Source organism: Heterodontus francisci, chromosome 38, assembly GCF_036365525.1.
Source record: "Heterodontus francisci isolate sHetFra1 chromosome 38, sHetFra1.hap1, whole genome shotgun sequence".
Taxonomy (NCBI): Eukaryota; Metazoa; Chordata; class Chondrichthyes; order Heterodontiformes; family Heterodontidae; genus Heterodontus; species Heterodontus francisci.
The window spans coordinates 41,486,596-41,508,641 of NC_090408.1; the positions used below are offsets into that span (position 1 = coordinate 41,486,596).

General features: G+C 42.7%; 2 protein-coding genes across 4 annotated transcripts in view; one reads left to right on the forward strand and one right to left on the reverse strand.

Moving 5' to 3' along the window:
- Positions 1-656: 656 nt before the first annotated feature.
- Positions 657-20,188, reverse strand: ciao2a (cytosolic iron-sulfur assembly component 2A). 2 transcript variants are annotated; one of them, XR_010969733.1, is made up of 7 exons: positions 19,833-20,188; positions 17,601-17,780; positions 13,709-13,873; positions 7,405-7,454; positions 6,605-6,713; positions 4,961-5,006; positions 3,655-3,696 (listed from the first exon to the last, which is right to left on the reverse strand). XR_010969733.1 is itself a non-coding variant. In XM_068018212.1 (6 exons), the coding sequence occupies exons 2-6, from the start codon at positions 17,722-17,724 to the stop codon at positions 3,596-3,598; spliced, it is 486 nt and encodes a 161-aa protein (XP_067874313.1). In that variant the 5' UTR covers positions 17,725-17,780; positions 19,833-20,184; the 3' UTR covers positions 657-3,595. The 2 variants fall into 2 exon arrangements, 1 of the variants encoding a protein (XP_067874313.1); XM_068018212.1 differs by lacking the exon at positions 6,605-6,713 and having other exon boundaries at positions 657-3,696; positions 19,833-20,184.
- The window catches only part of spg11 (SPG11 vesicle trafficking associated, spatacsin), a 151,670-nt gene continuing 149,426 nt past the window's right edge, over positions 19,803-22,046 (forward strand). Inside the window, exon 1 of one of the 2 annotated variants that reach the window (XM_068018211.1) lies at positions 19,803-20,153. In XM_068018211.1, coding sequence (XP_067874312.1) covers positions 19,924-20,153 — 230 coding nt within the window. In that variant the 5' untranslated portion in view covers positions 19,803-19,923. The remainder of the gene's footprint in view (positions 20,154-22,046) is intronic. The other variant, XM_068018210.1, reaches the window with a different exon arrangement.

Genomic DNA, 22,046 nt, shown 5'->3' on the forward strand with positions numbered 1-22,046 from the left:
AATAAATAAGCCTGAAGGGTGAAAGTGGCCCCAAAACATTGCACAGCTGTCTGCAGGATAAACGAAGTGTTATCCTACATTGCACACTGATCTCTGTAGGGCAGGAAACATCCCATACAATTGTGCACCTTGGGCCATCTGGAATAAATAATAGCCACCTTACATTATGTTATTTGAAACAAAAGTTCAGCATTGGAAAGATGAGGTTCAGTATCAGGTCCAAGAACCAGGCTTACAACAACAACTTGTATTTATATAGCATTTTTAACATAGTAAAATAACTTCACAGGGCATGATCAAACAAAAATTGATGCCAAACAAAAGGATACATTAGGACTGGTGACCAAAATCTTGGTCGGTCAGAAGTAGGTTTTAAGGAACGTCTTAAGGAGGAAAGGTCGAGAGGTTTGGGGAGGGAATTTTAGAGCATAGCGCCTAGACAGCTGAAGGCACGGCCACCAATGGTGGGGTGAAGGAAGTCGGGAATACTCAAGGGGCCAAAATTGGAGGAGTGCCGAGATCCCGAAGGGTTGTCGTGCTGGAGGGGGTCAAAACTACCAGTCTCCGGATTATTTGTGCAAATTACTAACCCACAATGTGTGTTCTCGATAGAGCTAAATGTGAGATTGAAACATTTTTTAAAAATTGCAATGATACACTTTAAATCAAATGTTTTATAATATATATTTTTTCAATCACAAGTTAGTAAAACCACGTATACAACAGATGAAAGATTATCGACCTGAAACGCTAACAGTTTCTCACCACAGATGTTGGATGACACAGTGTTATCCAGCATTTTCTGTTTTTATTTCCGATTTCCAGCATCTGCTGTATTTTGCATTTATTTTAATATATACAAGTGTGCACAGTGCTAACACAGTCTTGTACTCACACAGTGCAGAGGCCAAAGTGTTTGATTATGTGTCTGAAAAATGTTACAAAAGACAGATGAATTGAATTGGGCAAGAGATTTTATCAGACTGATCTGCTCAGAAATGTCCATTGTCTCCAATGGCTATTTATGTAAAATTGCAGCCCTTGTCCAGCCAATTGCAATAAGTGTAGAAACATTCAGGATTTGTTGCAAAATGTCATGCAGTGCCAGGTCAAATTATTTGCCCCCCCAAAGTCAAACTGAAGAAAGGTTGTGACCCTGGGAACTTTGCACAATGCCTTTGAAATCATGGCAACACCTCCGCCCCCCCCCCTCCCCCCCTCCCCCAGTCAGTATAAAGCACCTTTAATCTCAAACCAATGGTACCCACCAGGCAGGAAACTAGCCAAGTTCATAACCAGGATTCTGCACCAGATGTGGCTTCAGTCCCCAAATAATCTACTGACTTGTATAGTAAAAGCCAGAGCAAAGATTTTTAAGGAGACCAAGTAGGCAGGATGTGAGGAAGCTCCGTACAGGAGCTCCACAAGGTGCCATTGTTGCACATGCACAAACAGGTTGGCCTAATAGGGAAGAGCCGTTTGAGTTCAAAACATCCAGGTGTCGCAGCACCTTGTAGGTGTGAGTACAAAGACTGGAGGTTCCAGGTGCCCTGGTTTGTCCTGTTTTAGATGGTCTCTCAGCCAGGGTATCACTGTCTCTGGACTGGGCGATAGGGGTAGGACCCACCTCCCTTCCTGCTCTTGATCGCCACCCAGTGACTCCTGCTGGAAAGTTCACGTGTGAACTTTGGCTGAGGACAGAATCTGGCTTGGCTGTGACGCCGCTCACAGTCAAGTAGCCTAGCACTCAATGCTTAAGCTTACCACAAGGATGACAGCTTGTGTAAGGTATTGAAGGGCTGCAAGTATCTGAGGAACCAATCCCCAGTAACAGCTGCAGGAGAGCAGCTGGAAGGAAAATCATGCAACATTAGGGAAGGGAACCTGGACAATTGAAATTTTGATTTTATCTAGATGTCATGTTGCTCCACTGCAGGAGCCAGGGCTCTATAAAACAAAGTTAGTCCAAAGGGCTTTCTTGAAAATTAATACTCAGAGTGGTGAGAATGTAGAAGTCTCTTCCACAAAGCAGTTGAGGAAAATAGCAGAGACATATTTAAGGGGAAGCTAGATAAGTACATGAGAGAGAAAGGAATAGAAGGATATGCTGATAGGACGAGGAGAAATAGGATGGGAGGAGGCTCTTGTGGAGCATAAACAATGGTATGGACCAGTTGGGCTGGATGGCCTGTTTCTGTGCTGTAATTACGAAGTGGACTCCAGGACTTAAAATGATGCTTGCCCTCCAATTCATGCTGATAACATAATTGCCGTTAATCTTTATACTTTGCTCACAGTTACCCTATATTAATATTGCTGCTGACATTAATGATCCAGTTTTCAGACTGTGAATTAAACATTCCTTTCAACTGTTTGCCATTTCCCTCAGAATCCCTGCTGAATTCAGAGGCTGCTTTCGCTGGGAATGTCTAAATCTGGAATGAGGGAGACTGGATTAAAAGCACAAGTGGGTGGGTGACGAGTTAGAATTCACCGCCCTACTCCTCCCCCCCCCAAAACACCCCAGACACTTTCCAAATTAAACAACCTTAAAAACATGTTTTAAAATAAAGCCCTGTCTCCTATTCCCTTCCTTATTCACATTTAGCAATGGTGAATATAAACATTCTGTCTTTCAACAGCTACGTGGACACGTTTAGGGACCACAGGCTCCTCTCGGGTTGCTGCTTATGGTTTGAGTGCTAGTGCAGTCTGGCAGGTTTAGAAGGGTGAACAAAATGTAAGAGCGCTCACGTCACAGGAGCTCAGTAACTAAGTGGAGTCAGTGACGGATTACTCCAAGTTATGGTTGTTTTGTGAAGCAACAGATGGAGAAAGAACTAACATTGATGGCAGACTGCTAATCTAAAGATAATGGCAATGCATTAGCTTTTCACAGGCAAGTCAAATCAACGAACATTGATTTCGCCCCTCATCTATTTCCCTTTCTCTAATTTTTGAAGTCTCCATCAACAAACAGACTGTCAGCTGTGTGCCCTGGACTCCGACTTTCCCTTCAATAAGTCAAGCAGTGTATAAAGACAGAGGGAAAATCTGAATGGAATTCTTTCATATAACTCTGCATAGCCTTGTTAGTAACGTTTGAGACAAAGACAAATGCTTGTCCTTTTTGGTCAGGAATAAAATGGGATGCATGGAAACAAAAAGTTCCTCTTCCAAATGCTGATATCTCCACAATCAGGATCAGTGGTTGTAACCCTTCAGTGTTGTTCTTTAAATTCTATTTAATACTTGAATAGTAGTGCAACATTAAACGCTCCTTATCTATATGCACTGGAGTAATATTCTGAAGAGTCCTCTTCCACTTACTTTGCTTGCTTCAAGCCTCAAGTATTTCTGAGAAGCCTCCTGCTCCGAGTTATGTTCTCAATGTACAACTGTACAATTACATCAGAAATCTCTTGCTCAATTAATATGAATGTAAAAAGGAAAGTATTTTTTTAAATGATTGCCAGCCCATTAAAGTTCATAGTGTATAGAGAGAGGGGTCTATTGGAGGCCATCCTTACATTGCCAGGCCTTGCAAACAGCAAGGTGCAAGCAAGAGTCCTTTTCCTGTATGGCAGGCGAGCGTTCAGTCATCGGGCTCTAAAACACACTGCTCCACAATCTCCCGTAAATTTGGATTCTCCATTGCTGCTGCCACTCGCTCCTTATCATTGATCTGCTTGTTAACTAAAAAAAAAAGGAATTAAAGGCAGACCTATTAATGTCTAATGCAACATCGGGCAAGAATGGTAATGTAGCAAATTTATTTATTTACTTGGAGAAATGTTTTGGCCCATCAGATGAAGAGATGGGGAATTGAATTCACACTCCCTCCCCCACCCCGCAGACATTGTTTGTAAAACATGAACAACATTTGAGCACTGCCAGACCAGATAGAGCACAGAATGTGCCTAAAGCTTCCCTTTAATCTGCACAATGTGCCTCACAAGCCTAGAGCTGCTCTGCCTCCCTGTTACACCTCTGAAATTCTTGTTTCTCACATCAGCTTAAAATGAAAAGTAAGTTTAGCCTCAGGCGAAAAAAAACAAATTGTGCTGGAATACAAAGGGGAAGAAGTGATGCTTCAGTTGTACAGAGCCTTGATCAGATCTCATCTGGAGTACTCACTTCAGGTTTGGGCACCACACCTCAGGAAAAATATATTGGCCTTCAAGGAGGTGCAGCGCAGTTTCAGCAGCATTATACCAGGGTTTAAGAGTATTAAATTACGAGGCCAGGTTGCATAAATACAGCTTGCGTTCCCTTGAGAATAGATGACTGAAGGGTGATCTGATTGAGGTGTTAAAAATGTTACAATGATTTGATAGGATAGATAGAGAGAAATTATTTCCTCTGGTGAGGAAATCAAGAACAAGGGAACATAATCTTAAAATTAGAGTTAAACCATTTAGGAGGGATATCAGGAAGTACATTTTCCACACTATAGGCAGTAGAAATCTGGACCTCTCTCCCCCAAAAATTGGGGACAAGTGAAGACTGAACTAAGGTAAGGGTGAGGGTATCGAGGGATATAGAGCTAAGGCAAGTAAACAGAGTTGAGGTACAAATTAGCCATGATTGAACTGAATGGCCAAGTAGGGGTTGAATGCTACCTCCTTTGCCTAAAATGCAAAGCCTAATTATTGGCCATAATAGTTTAAATATATAGGGAGGATAGAGGAACTGTGCCATAATTGTTGGTGCTCAACATGATCACACATTACCCAGGTACAATATTCTGAGCTGAAATTCTATATCACAAACGTTTCACTCTACTTAATTTGTTGACTTAATGAATTTATCAAGTTAAATATGGTTCAATACACTTGGGCAACACACTTGGGCGAAAAGGGGATTGGAAATTTGTGTGAGGAAAGCACATGTATAGAAAGAAATATATTAACTATTATATTGGTATTTGGGATACAAAATTTAATTAAAACATACTTACTATCTTCTTCAGTGGAATGGGACCCTTCAGAGATGTAGATTTCCAACTGTAAAGCCACATTGTCATTTAAATTATTTATCAATTTCTTTATATGATGACTAACAAAAAGGAACAATATCTATGGAGATAAGTGTTTGAGAAACTAAAATCACATGGTCTAACAGTGCCAATGATAGTCACAGTCTATCACATTGCAGTCTATGGTACTTTGTCATTATCAATTATCAATGATCCAACTGCCAAAGATTTCACTGCACAAAGATCTACAAAACAAAAATCAAAAAAATCAAACCAGGAAACTTACTTTTCAGTTTCTTTGACAGTAACAAATTGATTTCTGTGTCACAGTGTAGGGAAAAAAGCCACAATGCAAATTGGTCACTGCATTTCCCCACTTTACAACAGGGACTACACTTTGAAAGTATTAGTATTTCATTGGTTTTGGGATGTCCCAAGTCATGAAAGCTGGTATATAAATACATGTCCTTTTATTTTCACTGGAACAGAGAAGGCTAAGATTGGATTTGATACCGGTTCTTAAAATGATGAATAGTTTAGCTTTTAGTTTAGAGATACAGCACTGAAACAGGCCCTTCGGCCCACCGAGTCTGTGCCGACCATCAACCACCCATTTATACTAATCCTACACTAATTCCATATTCCTACCACATCCCCACCTTGTCCCTATATTTCCCTACCACCTACCTATACTAAGGGCAATTTATAATGGCCAATTTACCTATCAGCCTGCAAGTCTTTGGCATGTGGGAGGAAACCAGAGCACCCGGAGGAAACCCACGCAGACACAGGGAGAACTTGCAAACTCCACACAGGCAGCACCCAGAATTGAACCCGGGTCGCTGGAGCTGTGAGGCTGCGGTGCTAACCACTGCGCCACCCATAATAGTTTTGATAGGGTGAATAGGTTTCCCTCTGGTTGGCAATTCAGTAATGAGGGATTGTCAATATATTAATCGGCACTAAAAGAGAGTGAGAAACTGCTGGCTGAACTAAGGCAAAAGAAAGATTGCGTGAAGGTTGAGTCACTATTACAGGTGCTCAACATTTCCAGTGTGGCTCACAGTTTGAATGATTTGGTTATTTTGTCCAAAGGTTCTGGGACGTGCCTCAAACTATGACAGTATCATTTACAACTCATCCAGGAGGACCCTGCATCACCTGCTCCTGCTCTTAAAGACAAACCTTCCCACTTCCTTTCAGGTAGATCAGGAGATTTGTATGGTGGAGGTTAGCCAACAGAAATTTATTTTGGATTGAGCGCTGATAAGAGATATGGTCTTAAAATTGCAACAAGTGTTTACTGATAAATTTCCAATCAAGTTATTGACTTGTCTCCTGAGCATGAGACTGCCATAAACAAAATTTTAGTAATTAAGTTTCGACAATATTACTACAAAGGCTTATATGGAATGCCTGGGTACTGAAATACAAGAGCTCATAGTAATGCAGTGAAAGTAACTGGAGATCAGCTCAAAGATGCATTGACAAAATGTAAGCTTACAGTGGCAGTGAAAAGAGCTTCATCCAGTTTCATTCACAAGAGATGTGCTCCAGATTAGAATGGCGTTAATTCAGGTTAATGAGTTTGAAAGTACAGAATTCTCAATTGGCTCGACCATTTACCTTTAAAAAGATATGGAGCCAAGGTGGATGGATGGAGTCAAGATACAGATCACCCATGATCTCATTGATGGAACAGGTTCGAGGAGCTGAGTGGCCTACTCCTACTCCTCTGTAAATCCAATAGAGAGCAGTCAAGCCTAAATGAAAGTATTCTCAAACACTGTGTTGAACTCATCATTAACTATAACTCAATCTTTTGCAGAACTTCAAAACTTACCTTAGGCCTTTCCTTTTTCTTACAATCTTAGGCTTTCCAATACAACATTTGGCATCGCCTTCTCTTAATTACTCGTGACCTGCACTATGGACACTGGCCTGTCACTTGGATTTTTTTTTTGTTCATGGAATGTGAGCGTCGCTGGCAAAGCCAACATTATTGCCCTTCCCTAAATGCCCTTGAGAAGGTGGTGGTGAGCTGCCTTCTTGAACCGTTGCAGTTGGTGTGGTGTAGGTATACCCACGGTGCTGTTAGGGAGGGAGTTCCAGGATCTTGAACCAGTGACAATGAAGGAACGGTGATATATTTCCAAGTAAGGATTGTGTGTGGCTTGGAGGGGACCTTGCAGATGGTGGTGTTCCCACATGTCTGCTGCCCTTGTCCTTCTAGGTGGTAGAGGACTCCTTAATAAAAAGTAGTGAGTTGTAGCAATGTTCACATGTACCAGTTAAGCCAGCGCCAGTGTTCTCTTTTGGAAATCTACAGGGGAATGTGTTAAGCAACATTCTACTGTCAAACTAAACTGTCAAGATTCATCTCAATAGAAAGTGGAGGGAGGAAGCAACAGATCACTTTTCCTTACCTTATGTTTGAAAGGCAAGCACCTTTGCAACTTGACTCGTAGGCAGAGACCTACATACAAGAAAAAAATACTTATAAACATATTTTATGCAAAATTTATCATGCAATATCTTTCACAGCCATTTAAATTTTGGAAAATTAAAACTAACGCATCAACTTTCTCACTAGCCACTTCTTTTAACACCCTAGGATGAAATCCATCAGGACCCGGGGACTTGTTAGCCCGCAGCTCCAACAATTTGTTCAGTACCACTTCCCTGGTGATTGTAATTTTCTTGAGTTCCTCCCTCCCTTCCATTTCCTGACCTACAGCTAATACTGGGATGTTACTTGCATCCCCAATAGTGAAGACTGATGCAAAATATCTGTTCAATTCATCTGCCATCTCCTTATTATCCATTATTAATACCCCAGACTCACTTTCTATAGGACAAACGCTCACTTTGTTAACTCTTCTCTTTTTTAAATATCTATAGAAACTCTTACTATCTGTCTTTATATTTCTGGCTAGATTTCTCTCGTACTCTAATGTAACCTTCCTTATCAATCTTTTAGTCATTCTTTCCTGTTTTTTATATTCTGCCTCCCATCTTTGCACAATTATAGGATTTTTCTTTTAAGTTTGATACTATCTTTAACTGTTCTAGTTAATCACGGATGGCGGGTCCTCCGCTTGGAATTTTTCTTTCTCGTTGAAATGTCTCTATTCTGTGTATTCTGAAATATCCCCTTAAATATCTGCCACTGCATCTCTACTGACCTATCCCTTAACCTGATTTGCCAGTTCTTAAAATACCAGCTCACCATGCCCTCATAATTACCCTTATTTAAGCTGAAAATACTAGGCTTGGACCCACTCTTCTCTCCCTCAAACTGAATGTAAAATTCAATCATAATATGATCGCTGCTACCTAGGACTGCCTTAACTATGAGGTCATTAATTAATCCTATCTCATTGCACAATATCAGGTCTAGTATAGTCTGCTCTCTGGCTCCAGAACATGCTGTTCCAAGAAATTATCTCAAACATTCTATGTACTCCTCACCTAGGCTACCTCTGTCCATCTGATTTTTCCAGTCTATATGCAAGTTAAAATCTCCCACAATTATCGCTGTACCTTTCTGCCAAGCTGCCATTATTTCTTCCTTTATACCCTGTCCTACAGTGTGGTTAATGGAGGGTGGCTTGTACATCACTCCCACAAGTGACTTCTTGCCTTTATGATTTCTCATCTCTACCCAAATTGCTTCTACATCCTGGTCTCCTGAACTTAGGTCAACCCTCTCTATTGCGCTAATCCATCACTAATTCCATATTCCTACCACATCCCCACCTTGTCCCTATATTTCCCTACCACCCACCTATACTAGGGGCAATTGCTAATGGCCAATTTACCTATCAACCTGCAAGTCTTTGGCATGTGGGAGGAAACCGGAGCACCCGGAGGAAATCCACGCAGACACAGGGAGAACTTGCAAACTCCACACAGGCAGTACCCAGAATTGAACCTGGGTCGCTGGAGCTGTGAGGCTGCGGTGCTAACCACTGCGCCACTGTGCTCTCCCATGTCCCACTTGGTTCCCATGCCTTGTGCAACAAGTAATTAGTTTTGTCAATAGATTATTTAGAGAAGAAAAAAAGCTCCACTGGCCAACTGTGTGAAAATGCTTTCAACTCCTGACAAGAAATTTGATTCAATGCCCTTTGACCTTTAACCACCCCCCCAATACAATTACTTTTTAAATGTTTAGTATAGGTCATAACCTGTTGCAAGGACGAAACAGGAAGCACAATGCCCAGGATCTAGACTCCCATTTTGTTTATCAAAGAGTGACAGCTCTGAGCACCGAGTCGAAGAGAGGTTAATTCTATTTGAAGAAGGTCAAAACCTTGTAAAAAAAAAAATACAACAGCTGTGGAAGGCTACCATCTCCCACTCAAAACTCAGCAACAATAACATGGTGTTAATACTGCAAAGCATTCAAATAGCGTCCATGTTGTCCTCATTAGAGAACATCCGCTGTCAAGGCAAGCTTTGCAGGGATTTCATATGGGTCAGCATCCAACCTTGGTAACTGCAGGAAGTTTGGGGGAGTGGGGAGGGGAAGATTAAATAGCAGCCCCTGGCATGAGGAAGACTCAAAATGCTGTTATTGTGGGCAGACGTTCACATTCGTCTCTGATTACAGTAAAAGTGTGTCTTACTCATCAGGCTGCCCACCTGCTCAGAATGAACCATGGAACACTTCACTTATTTCTAATTTAAGATTAAATCCACCAATTTTTGAATAATATTCTTTCTACAACTTGTGGCACAGTCCTTTTTTTTTGAATATTTGTTTCATAGGATGTGGGCATCGCTGGCAAGGCCAGCATTTGTTGCCCATCCCTAATTGCTTCTCTCTCTAACGCTTCTCCCTTTTATTTCCTGCCAATTTCTCTCCTGAAGTCCTGAGTTGACTCTCAGGTGAGGTAGAGATTCCCAAGCACTGGTCACCCTCTGGTAACCTTGCTCCAACAGAATTCTCCACATGTTGAGTGCTGACATGCTATTCAACTGCACGGGGCATCTTCACTAAGCCTTTTCCTTTGCTACCCCCAGTCATTTTCAACAGATGCTTCTTGGCAGCAGTCACAAGCAGAAAGTTAGCTGATTTTCCCCTCCCTGGTCAATATTTCCATCTCTAACACAGTGAGAACCTGGTCTTGTTGATATGAAATACCAGTACAGGTACAGTAGTGTAGTGGTTATGTTACTAGGCTAATCATCCTAAGGCATGGACCAATAATCGAGAGTTCCCAAAACTTGTGGTAGTTTGAGAATTTGCATTTAGTCTTGGAAAAATGTTTACTAATGTTCCACACCTAGGTCACTCCAGTCCCACAGCGACGTGGTTAACCCTTAACTGCCCTCTGATGTTAACTAGCAAGCCACTCAGTTAGTTGTATGGAACCATTACAATATCATGTTGTCTGCAGTGATTCAAGATGATGGTTCAACACCACCTTCTCAGGACAACTTGGGATGGGCAATGAATGTCTGCCTTGCCAGTGATGCCCACTTCCTGAGAATACATTGTTAAAAATCAGAATGTATAATTACAGTAAATATCTCAAAGGAAAAAGAACTTTGCCTAGCCAGATCATATTTGAGCACTATTAAATGTGTTCTTTTTGACTAGCCCCATATATTCAATGGAATTTTAACAGTACAATATTGTACGGTTCATAAAAAAGAGCTCATCTATAATTGAACAAGATTCTCCTTTTATTTTTTATTTATTTAGAGATACAGCACTGAAATAGGCCCTTCGGCCCACCGAGTCTGTGCCGACCATCAACCACCCATTTTTATACTTCTTTTTTCTTTTCTTTCTTTTGGGCCTCCTTATCTCGAGAGACAATGGATACGCGCCTGGAGGTGGTCAGTGGTTTGTGAAGCAGCGCCTGGAGTGGCTATAAAGGCCAATTCTGGAGTGACAGGCTCTTCCACAGGTGCTGCAGAGAAATTTGTTTGTTGGGGCTGTTGCACAGTTGGCTCTCCCCTTGCGCCTCTGTCTTTTTTCCTGCCAACTACTAAGTCTCTTCGACTCGCCACAATTTAGCCCTGTCTTTATGGCTGCCCGCCAGCTCTGGCGAATGCTGGCAACTGACTCCCACGACTTGTGATCAATGTCACACGATTTCATGTCGCGTTTGCAGACGTCTTTATAACGGAGACATGGACGGCCGGTGGGTCTGATACCAGTGGCGAGCTCGCTGTACAATGTGTCTTTGGGGATCCTGCCATCTTCCATGCGGCTCACATGGCCAAGCCATCTCAAGCGCCGCTGACTCAGTAGTGTGTATAAGCTGGGGATGTTGGCCGCTTCAAGGACTTCTGTGTTGGAGATATAGTCCTGCCACCTGATGCCAAGTATTCTCCGAAGGCAGCGAAGATGGAATGAATTGAGACGTCGCTCTTGGCTGGCATACGTTGTCCAGGCCTCGCTGCCGTAGAGCAAGGTACTGAGGACACAGGCCTGATACACTCGGACTTTTGTGTTCCGTGTCAGTGCGCCATTTTCCCACACTCTCTTGGCCAGTCTGAACATAGCAGTGGAAGCCTTACCCATGCGCTTGTTGATTTCTGCATCTAGAGACAGGTTACTGGTGATAGTTGAGCCTAGGTAGGTGAACTCTTGAACCACTTCCAGAGCGTGGTCGCCAATATTGATGGATGGAGCATTTCTGACATCCTGCCCCATGATGTTCGTTTTCTTGAGGCTGATGGTTAGGCCAAATTCATTGCAGGCAGACGCAAACCTGTCGATGAGACTCTGCAGGCATTCTTCAGTGTGAGATGTTAAAGCAGCATCGTCAGCAAAGAGGAGTTCTCTGATGAGGACTTTCCGTACTTTGGACTTCGCTCTTAGACGGGCAAGGTTGAACAACCTGCCCCCTGATCTTGTGTGGAGGAAAATTCCTTCTTCAGAGGATTTGAACGCATGTGAAAGCAGCAGGGAGAAGAAAATCCCAAAAAGTGTGGGTGCGAGAACACAGCCCTGTTTCACACCACTCAGGATAGGAAAGGGCTCTGATGAGGAGCCACCATGTTGAATTGTGCCTTTCATATTGTCATGGAATGAGGTGATGATACTTAGTAGCTTTGGTGGACATCCGATCTTTTCTAGTAGTCTGAAGAGACCACGTCTGCTGACGAGGTCAAAGGCTTTGGTGAGATCAATGAAAGCAATGTAGAGGGGCATCTGTTGTTCACGGCATTTCTCCTGTATCTGACTAATCCTACACTAATCCCATATTCCTACCACATCCCCACTGTCCCTATATTCCCCTACCACCTACCTATACTAGAGGCAATTTATAATGGCCAATTTACCTATCAACCTGCAAGTCTTTTGGTGGTGGGAGGAAACCGGAGTACCTGGCGAAAACCCACGCAGACACAGGGAGAACTTGCAAACTCCACACAGGCAGTACCCAGAATTGAACCCGGGTCGTTGGAGCTGTGAGGCTGCGGTGCTAACCACTGCGCCACCCTTTCTGAGATTTTTGTTGGATGGCTCTGTTTTATGCAGCCTGGCCATCTGTAGAATTGGTGGAATATCTTCCTCATATGTAGAATCATACAATGCAGAAAAAGACCATTCAGTCCATCATACCTGTGCTGGCTCTCTGAAAGTGCTATCCAATTAGTCCCACTTCTCCCCACCTCTTTCCTTATAGTCCTGAAAGTTTTGTTTTCCTTTTCAGGTATTTATCTAATTCCCTTTTGAAAGTTACTACTGAATCTGCTTCCACCACCCTTTCAGGCCATGCATTTTGCGTTAGGAATGAGAGTATAATGTCCTTAAATTTAAACAGCGTAACATCTTACCAAAACAGATAAATGACAAATACAACTTTTGCTATCAGGAAACATACAAAAAGGAGACACGTGTAAACAGTGTTGAGCTCTGATAAGAGTAGAGTGGCAGAATGAAAGGAACTTTTAACTTTTATTATGTAACCCCTCCCATCAGAGTTTTAATCTGTACTGTTCAAGGAATAGACAGGCACAGCAGATAGATCGGTTTGTAAAACTACAGCCTCTAATGGGTACAATGTTTGGTTCCAGTTAAGTTTTGTTATTGGGTGAGAGACTTTGTATTCCTTCTCCCCTTTCCTAGTCTCAATACCATTCATTTTTTCTCAACGGGAGGGGCTGGATGGGCAGCCTATTGAAAGGATAAGGTTCATGTTCCTCCAAGAACAGGCAACATGGAATACCCAAGAGCAGTTTATTGCAACTCCTCTCTCTCCCTCCCACACCCACCCTTCCTGAGGTCTGGAATTAATTTTAATACTCACTGCCTCATTATACATGGTTGATCCCCAAATATGTCAGCCGTGGTTTAGTGTTAGCACCTTAGCCTTTGAGTCAGAAGGCCGTGGGTTCAAGTCTCACTCCAGAGATTTGAGCACAAAATCCAGGCAGACACTCCCAGCACAGCACTGAGGAAGTGTTGCACTGTCGGAGGTGCCGTCTTTTGGGTGAGATGCTAAACCGAGGCCCTGCATGGGTAGTTCTTCCCAGTGTCCTGCCCAATATTTATCCCTCAAACAACATCACTAAAACAGATTATCTGATAATTTTCACATTGTTGCTTGTGGGAGCTTGTTGTGTGCAAACTAGCTGCCATGATCCCTGCATTACAACAGTGACTACACTTCAAAAGTATTTTATTGGTTGTAAAGCACTTTAGGACATCCTAAGGTTATGAAAGGTGCTATGTAAATGCAAGTTTGTTCTTTCTTCACTCACCAATCAGCGTGGCTAGAGAGCAGTGAGGTACTGTTGGTGTAAAATGAATAATGATGAGATATTCATCGTCATCCAGTGATTTCACCTCGATACATTCTTCAGCTACCACCTCCAGCTCTTCCAGAGAGTTGGGCTTCTCTGGGTCACGAATTGTACGAATAATATCTGGAAAAGGACAAAGACACCAAAGAAAGTTAACAGTTTCAAAGCATCATTATTTCTGCTCTCTGTTACAAAACCCATTAAAATCTCAACAGAATCCTCATTCAGATCTCTGCTCCCATCAGGCACTGAATTCTTATTTCATTCCATCTTGTGGTCTCGGAGTGAGATCAATGCTACTGCGGTTTGAGTTATAGGGAATATTGTGGTGTGGATTCCTGCCTACTAGGAATGGAATTAAAACTTCTAAAACATATTCCCTGGCAAAGAGGAAAATTTCATTGATACTCTCTTTCAGCTCATGTTTCAGAAGTAAAAGAACAGCATGTTCATCTACTATCACTCTCCTGCACTTCATACTTTTAAAGTTCAGAGTCTACAATTATAAAGCCACTCTGTCCCATTGCAGTAACTCAACCTAGATCATTCAACAGTCAAACACAACTCTTTCTTCCAGACACTACTTATTTACCTTTAGATTGGGTAGAGCGTGTATGTGTAAGTTTAGTCTGAACTGAATCTAAATAGCATTGCTTGGAAGCAATCCCTATAGGGATGGATGCAAAAGCAAATGAGCTAGGACATGGGGTTTCAGGGTCTGAGAGACACAGCAATGATTTCTCTACTTTGAACCATCACAGCTGGATTTTGTAGTGCTCCACTAGCATAAACAACCTGCATTGATATAGCACCTTTAACATAGTGCTTTGTAGGCAATTAAACAAATGAATCACAAGGTAGTAGGTTAAGAGTTAGGAGACACAGCCAAACGCATAGTCAAAAAGACAGTTCTGAGGAGTTTTTGAAAGCGTGGAGAGAAATAGCAAGAGGGAGGGATTTCGAGAAGGAATTCTAGATAGTACACCAAAATTGGCTGAATGCTCTGCCACCAGTGGTGGAGCAAAGGGAGGGTGGGATGCACAAGAGGTGGGAGTCAGAGGCCGAAAAGATACAGGGAAAAGGAGGTTGGTCCAGTGAGGCGATGGAGGGATTTAAAATGAGGTCAGGATCTTCGCATTTCACTGTGTTCCCAGTAGAAGTTGTTGATGGCAGATTGATGGGCTTTGTACGGTGATGCAGGTGGTGAAGTTTTGGATAGGTTGGAGGTAGGGTGCCTGGGGAAGTTGAGTCTGGAGATAACAACACAACAGATCAACGCAAGCTCGAGGAACAGCATCTCATTTACCGATTAGGCACACTACAGCCTGCCTGACTGAACACTGAATTCAATAATTTCAGAGCATGACGGGCCCCCCCATTTTATGTTTAGTTATTTTTTTCTTTTTTATTTGGTTATTTTATGTCTTTTTTATTTGGTTATTTTATTTTAGGTTTTTCAGTGTGTTTAGTTTGTTTCTACTGTGCCTACCCACCGTTTCTGTTTAAAAAATTTTTTTTAATGTTTGTGCTTGGAGTGCTTTGTGCTTTACAGTTTATTCACACCCTCTCTGTACTAACGCTTTGTCTTTCATCATACCATTAACATACCATTTGCCTTTGCTCCATGACCTTCTGGTCAGTTATTCTCTGTGATCTTGTCCTTTCAACACCTTCTCTTTTGTTATCCCATGCCCCACACCCTGCTTTAAAATCTTTTACATTTCTAATATTTGTCAGTTCTGAAGAAGAGTCACTGACCTGAAACATTAACTCTGCTTCTCTCTCCACAGATGCTGCCAGACCTGCTGAGTGTTTCCAGCATTTCTTGTTTTTATTTACAAAAGATCTTAGACTGTTACTTGGAATGTGGCTGGCACAGTCACTGTTGTTAGCAGATACAGTTTAAGCTTGACAGGATGGAAATACTAAGTAATGTAGTGATAGCAACTCACCACTGATGATGCTATTACGCATTTCTTGGCTTTCAAAGCTATTAAGTTGTTTTGAAAGCCTAGGCTTCCCTTGTTCTCTCCTAATTCTTTTAAAATAACTTTCAAAACATTTTTTCATGTTTTTAGATCTCTTTAAGCCAAACACTACACCCAATCTGACAGGACAGAGAGATGAGCAACTAAAGTTCCTCAACAATGTTGCTCTGTGAGCAAAAGCACACTGTACAAAAGCAGCTGTGGAAACTTAGTGGTTATGGTTGTGGATTTACAATGTAAAGATTGTGAAATCAAATCCCACTATAGGAAACTGCAATTCATTTCAATAGATGTGGTGATTTATAAAATAAAAATGGCTAAGGTTCACATGGAAGGGAACGTTTCACCTCCATCTGGCCTGTATGACTGATCCCCCCACACTACACTATGCAGCTGACTCTCGACTTCACTCTGAAGTGGTCTGGCATGTCACTCCATTGTGTAAACAACAGCAACTGTGTGGAACAAAAACAGAAAATGCTGCAAATACTTGGCAGGTCAGGCAGCATTCATGGAGAGAAAAACAGAGTTAACGTTTCAGGTCAAATGCCTCTGCATTTTCTCTGACCCCCGAAGCAATCCTCCGGTCTTTTGGGGTCAAAGTTTAAGGAGGCTGGATCCCCATCTCTTTAAACACTTATTGGGACAGGATCCCACCCCCAAGAGCTGCCAGCCAATCCCACAGCCAGCAGCTCAGCAGTACTGGCAGCGCCACTGGGAGTGGTGGCCACTGCCAGTACTGCAGAGACCTCAGACCCAGGCCCAGCGGTGGAACCCTGAACGTCAGGTAAGTGAGACGGGGTCACTGGGGCCAGTCCAGAAGGCCCTGGTGAGCGTGCGTGGGGTGGGGGGTGGGGTGGGTACAGTTGTTGTCTTCCCTTGCATGAACATATCCTTGCTTACCCTGTCTACGGGACAGAGCAGAGCCAGTGGGATGACTCTGGTCTTCCAAGCTCAAAGCCAGTACGACGACACTGGAGTTCAGAAGAGTGAGGGGGGATCTCATAGAAACCTATAAAATTCTAACAGGACTTGACAGGGTAGATGCAGGAAGGATGTTCCCAATGGTGGGGGAGTCCAGAACCAGGGGTCATAGTCTAAGGATACGGGGTAAACCTTTCAGGACTGAGATGAGGAGAAATTTCTTCACCCAGAGAGTGGTGAGCCTGTGGAATTCGCTACCACAGAAAGCAGTTGAGGCCAAAACATTGTATGTTTTCAAGGAGGAGTTAGATATAGCTCTTGGGTCTAAAGGGATCAAAGGGTATGGGGAGAAAGCGGGAACAGGTTACTGAGTTGGATGATCAGCCATGATCATAATGAATGGCGGAGCAGACTTGAAGGGCCGAATGTCCTACTCCTGCCCCTATTTTCTATGACACCTATAGGATTTTATAGATGATACTGAGTTTAAGACAGCTACTCATATCAACCGAATCCAAGACTGATGGGCTTGTTAATTTGTAACTTTCAGGCGATAAGAAGTTATCAGTAATCTGCCAATATGTAACTGCCCTCTGAAATGGTCACACGATTGTGGGGAACTGTTACTACACAAATATTACCTGGTCTGGGAAGCTTATCTGTTGGATAAAAAGGTTCTGTTGTTTTTGGCCGCCCGTTGGTTTGTGATCCATGATTGAATGGAAAGTACATTTGTTACTATATGCGCTGTAACTAGCACGTTTAAAGTCTTCCTATTGAAATAACTTTTGCATTGGGGTGACAGACATAAACAGTAAGTCTAGCTACTGCAGCGGTATATAAAAGTTGCAACACTCTTATGAGGTGCCTTGAAGTTTCCTTCATTAGTTTGACCTCTTTACTGAACTACAATCTCTATTTAGTTTACGGAGCCTTACCATAAACTTCTAATACTTTCTCTTCCATTTTTTTGATTTTCTCCGCATCTTCTTTATTCGATAACCGCGAGAGAAAGAGGAACTTTGCTAGGGCATAGGACACAAGCCCGGAGACTATTTCCATCCTTCGGCCATTACGCTACAACTTCTCCAAAACTGACAAGAGCTAAACTTCCGGGTCTGTTGGACCAGACACATCGAGCAGAGAGGAGAGTTACAGACAATTTATTTTACAGTGCTTAGCTCGTTCTAATGTATAAAAATAACACTGCATATATAGTTCATTACTAATATATGTTTGCTGCAAGCAAGGGTTTAAAGAGTAACTAAAACAGCTAATAAATCACAGATAAAATTAATTAAAAAGTAAATATGTAAAAGTAACTTTTGTGTATGAATAATTTAATTACTGGCATATCTATAATACATTAAATATTTAATCTCTGCACATACTTCCTGTTAACGTTACCCTCATTGTAAACATCTACTAGTGCACTTGTCATGAAAACTGCCTATATAAAATTGTCACACTGTAATTATACCCTATCACCATGAAGACACTGCAATGGCACCATTGGCCAGAGGGTGTAAAATTACAGCGTGACAAGTTTACAAAGGTAGCTTCCATTTTTAATGTGGACATAGGCATTTAAGATGGTAGTATAGAAATAAGATGAAAAAAGCCTTGAGCAAGATTATAATTTAGAAGACTCCCCTACCAGAATAGTGGTTTTGTGAAATAAACTCCCAGCAAATTTGATGTTGAGAGAATTAATACCTTTTAAAAGGAGCTGAATAGGAACATCTTTTTGGTTTGGAATTGTGTTGCTAGATAGAGGGTTCGCCATAGACTTAAATTATCAAATACTTCACAGCACAAAAAGCAATGAAAGGCCTGTGGCAGGGCAGAGAATTGTTGCCTAAAAGGTATTCGGTCTGTGTGTTAAATTGTGAAGAAAGGTGGATGATTATACACCAATATTTGGGAATCAGGGACTAACTACACAGACTATTCCTTGAAAGCAACAAGAAAGATTTACATTTATGTAGCACCTTTTGCAACCTCAGGATGCCCCAAAGCATTTCACAGCCGATTGAATACTTTTGGAAGTACACCATTAGAAAGTAGGAAATGCAGCAGCCAATTTGCGCATAGCAAGGTCCCAGAAACAATAAAGAATAGGCGGATAATCTGTTTTAGTAATGTTGGTCAATTTTTCTCTGATTATGCACCTGTGAAGCACCTTGGGACATTTCACTATGTTAAAGATCCTAAATAAATGCAGTTGTTGGATAAATATTGGTTGAGTGAGATTAAATAGGTAGGATCTGTGAAGGTAGTGAGCTTTATGATAGACCAAGTGACTAACTGCATGCAGGACTTCAGTTATGAGAGTCATGATGGGTTCCCCCTTGCAGAGAGGTCAATTACCGGGGGCACAGATTGGTAGAAGGATTAGAGGGGATATGAGGAAAAGCTTTTTCACCCAGAGGTGGTGGGTGTCTGGAATGCGCTGCCCGGATCGGTAGTGGAGGCAGAAATCCTGAACTCATTTAAAAGGTGCCTGGACATGCACCTGAAGTGCTGTAACCTGCAAGGCTATGGACCAGGTGCTGGAAGGTGGGATTAGAATGGGCGGTTTGTTTTTTCAGCCGGGGCACACACGATGGGCTGAATGGCCTCTTTCTGTGCTGTAACTTTTCTGTGGTTCGATTTATAGTATCTCCTTACTTAATCTATTTCCAGTTGAAGGGTCAATAACTAGAGGATACAGCAATAAGAATAAGGCAAAAGAACCAGGGATAACGGGAGGAAAAAATTACACAGCATATGTTGTGATCTGGAGTGTGCTGTCCAAAAGAGCAGTGGAAGCAGATTCAATGGTAACTTCCAAAAGGAAGTTGGATAAATACTTGAAGTGATAAATTTACAGAGCTCTGGGGAAACAGCAGGGGAGTGGGACTAACTGGAAAGCTCTTTTAAAGAGTCAGTACAGGTATAATGGGCCGAACGGTTGCTTCCTACACAGCTGTAAGATTCGATGATTTAATCCATTCCGGGATCGATTACTTTTGTCTGACTTTCAGATTCATCTGCTTGATTGCGAGTCAAACGGACATGATGGCAAAAGCCCCGCCCCCTTTACACTGATTGGCTGATTGGATATGACAGCGCCTAGTTCTTGTGATCCATAGGCTTAGGCCCCTGTCAGTCACACTGGCTCCACCCACCACCTTCGGTGCCGCCGTTTCTCCTCAGCTCTCGGGTGAAATTGGCTCCATGTAAACGACGAAGGTTTAGACCCAGACCCTGACAGTGACCATGGCGACAGTACCGAAGGTTCTGGAAATCTTGCTTGACGCCGCGCCGGAGTGGAGAGACGCGAAGGGCCTGTGGCCGGCCAAGGCTGTGCGCTGTTGTCAGGCGCTATGCGGCCTGTCGTCGGCCGGGGAGGGAGGGAGTGGCGGCGACCTGTGCTTCACCGCCCAATGCAAGGACTCAGGCCGCTGCTGCCGGAGGACCGTGGCCGCTCAGGCCGGGAGATTCACTGAGTGAGTTTGATGGGCAGCTGCTGTGGTCGTTAGGTCTGGAGCGTGGAGCTAATCACGTGAGCAACACGTGATCGTTTACTTGCTTGGTATTCTGGGAGTTGTAGTCCTGAATTGGGAGGAAAAAAGGCAACAGGAGGAAAAAGAAAAACTTGTATTTGTCCAGTGCCTTTCAAGAACACACATTTACAGCCAATGAAGTGCTTTTGAAGCGTTGTCGCTGTCAGGAAGCAGGGCAGTTAATTTGTGCACAACAAGGTCCCACAAAAAACAATGTGATAATGACCAGATAATTTGTCTTTGTGATCATAGAAGGTGTATGGTATAGAAGGAGGCACTAGACACTAAATTGCAGCATGTGAGGTGCATATCCAGACACCTTTTAAATGAGTTGAGGGTTTCTGCCTCTTCTATCCTTTCAAGCAGTCAGTTCCAGACCCCCACCACTCTCTGGGTGTAAATGTTTCTCCTCATCTCCACTCTAATCTTTCTACCACTTTAAATCTATGCCTCCTGGTCACTGACCTCTCTGCTCAGGGAAATGGGCCCTTCAGCTCCACTCTATCCAGTCTCCTCAAAATTTTGTACATTTCAATCAGGTCTCCCCTCAGCCTTCTCTGTTCCAAGGAGAACAACCCCAGCCTATCCAATCTTTCCACATAGCTGCATTTTTCCAGTCCCGGCAACATCCTAGTAAATCTTCTCGTGCAGTTACGTTCTTTCTATCATGAGGTCACCAGAACTGCACAGAGTACTCAAGTTGTGGCCTAACCAATGAGTTGTACAGTTCCAGCATAACCTTCCTGCTCATATTCTATACCTCAGCTAGTAAAGGAAAGGATTCCATATGCCTTCTTAACCACCTTATTGATCTGTCCTGCTACTTTCAGGGATCTGTGGACATTCACTCTAAGGTCCCTCACTTCCTGAATACTTCTCAGTGTTCTCCCATTAATCATGTATTCCTTTGCTTTGTTTAACTTCCCCAGATGCATCACCTCACACTTCTGAGTTGAATTCCATTTGCCACTTTTCTGCCCATCTGACCAGTCCATCAATATCTTCCTACAGCTACCCTCCTCGCTATCTACCACACTGCAATTTTTGTGTTATCAGCAAACTTCTTGATCATGTCCCCTACATTTATTTTGAAATCGTTAATATAAACCACAAAAAGCATGGGACCCGGTACTGATCTCTGCGGAACGCCAGTGGAAGCACCCCTCCAGTCGCAAAAACACCCGACAACAATTACCCTTTGTTTCTTGCCACTGAGCCAATCTTGTATCCACCTTGCTACATTTCTCTGGATCTCATGGGTTTTTATTTTTTTAAAACCAGTCTGCCATGTTGAACCTTGTCAAAAGCCTTGCTAAAATCCATGTAGACCACATCAATTGCAATATCCTCATCAAAAATATTCGATCAAGTTGTTAAGACAAGATCTTCCCTTAACGAATCCATGCTGACTATTTTTGACTAATCCGTGCACTTCTAAGTGACAGTTTATCCTGTCTCTCAGAATAGATTCCAATAATTTGCCCACTACTGAGTTTAGACTGACTGGCCTGTAATTATTTGGTATATGCCTCGCTCCCTTTTTAAACAGTGGTACAACTTTTGCAGTCCTCCAGTCCTCTGGTACCATACCTGTATTCTGTGATGTTGGTTGAAGGGTAAATATTGGCCAGGATACCCAGGAGAACTCCTTGACTCCTCTTTAAAAATAGTGCAGTGGGATCTTTGACATCCACCTGAGAGGGCAGACGGGTCATCGGTTTAACATCTCATCCGAAATCTGGCACCTCCAGCCATGCAGCCCTCCCTCACTACTGCACGGGAGTGTCAACTTTGATTTTTTTGTGAGTTGACAGAATAAAAACAAAATACTGTGGA

Bases quoted from the DNA above. Each gene is read 5' to 3' on its own strand.
- ciao2a (XM_068018212.1), bottom strand. From the start codon at position 17,724: ATGGAAATAGTCTCCGGGCTTGTGTCCTATGCCCTAGCAAAGTTCCTC. The intron at 13,874-17,600 runs GTAAGGCTCCGT...GTCCTTTTCCAG, and splicing joins GAAAGTATTAGAAGTTTATG to ATATTATTCGTACAATTCGT. The intron at 3,697-4,960 runs GTAAGTATGTTT...TTTTTTTTTTAG, and splicing joins CCATTCCACTGAAGAAGATA to TTAACAAGCAGATCAATGAT.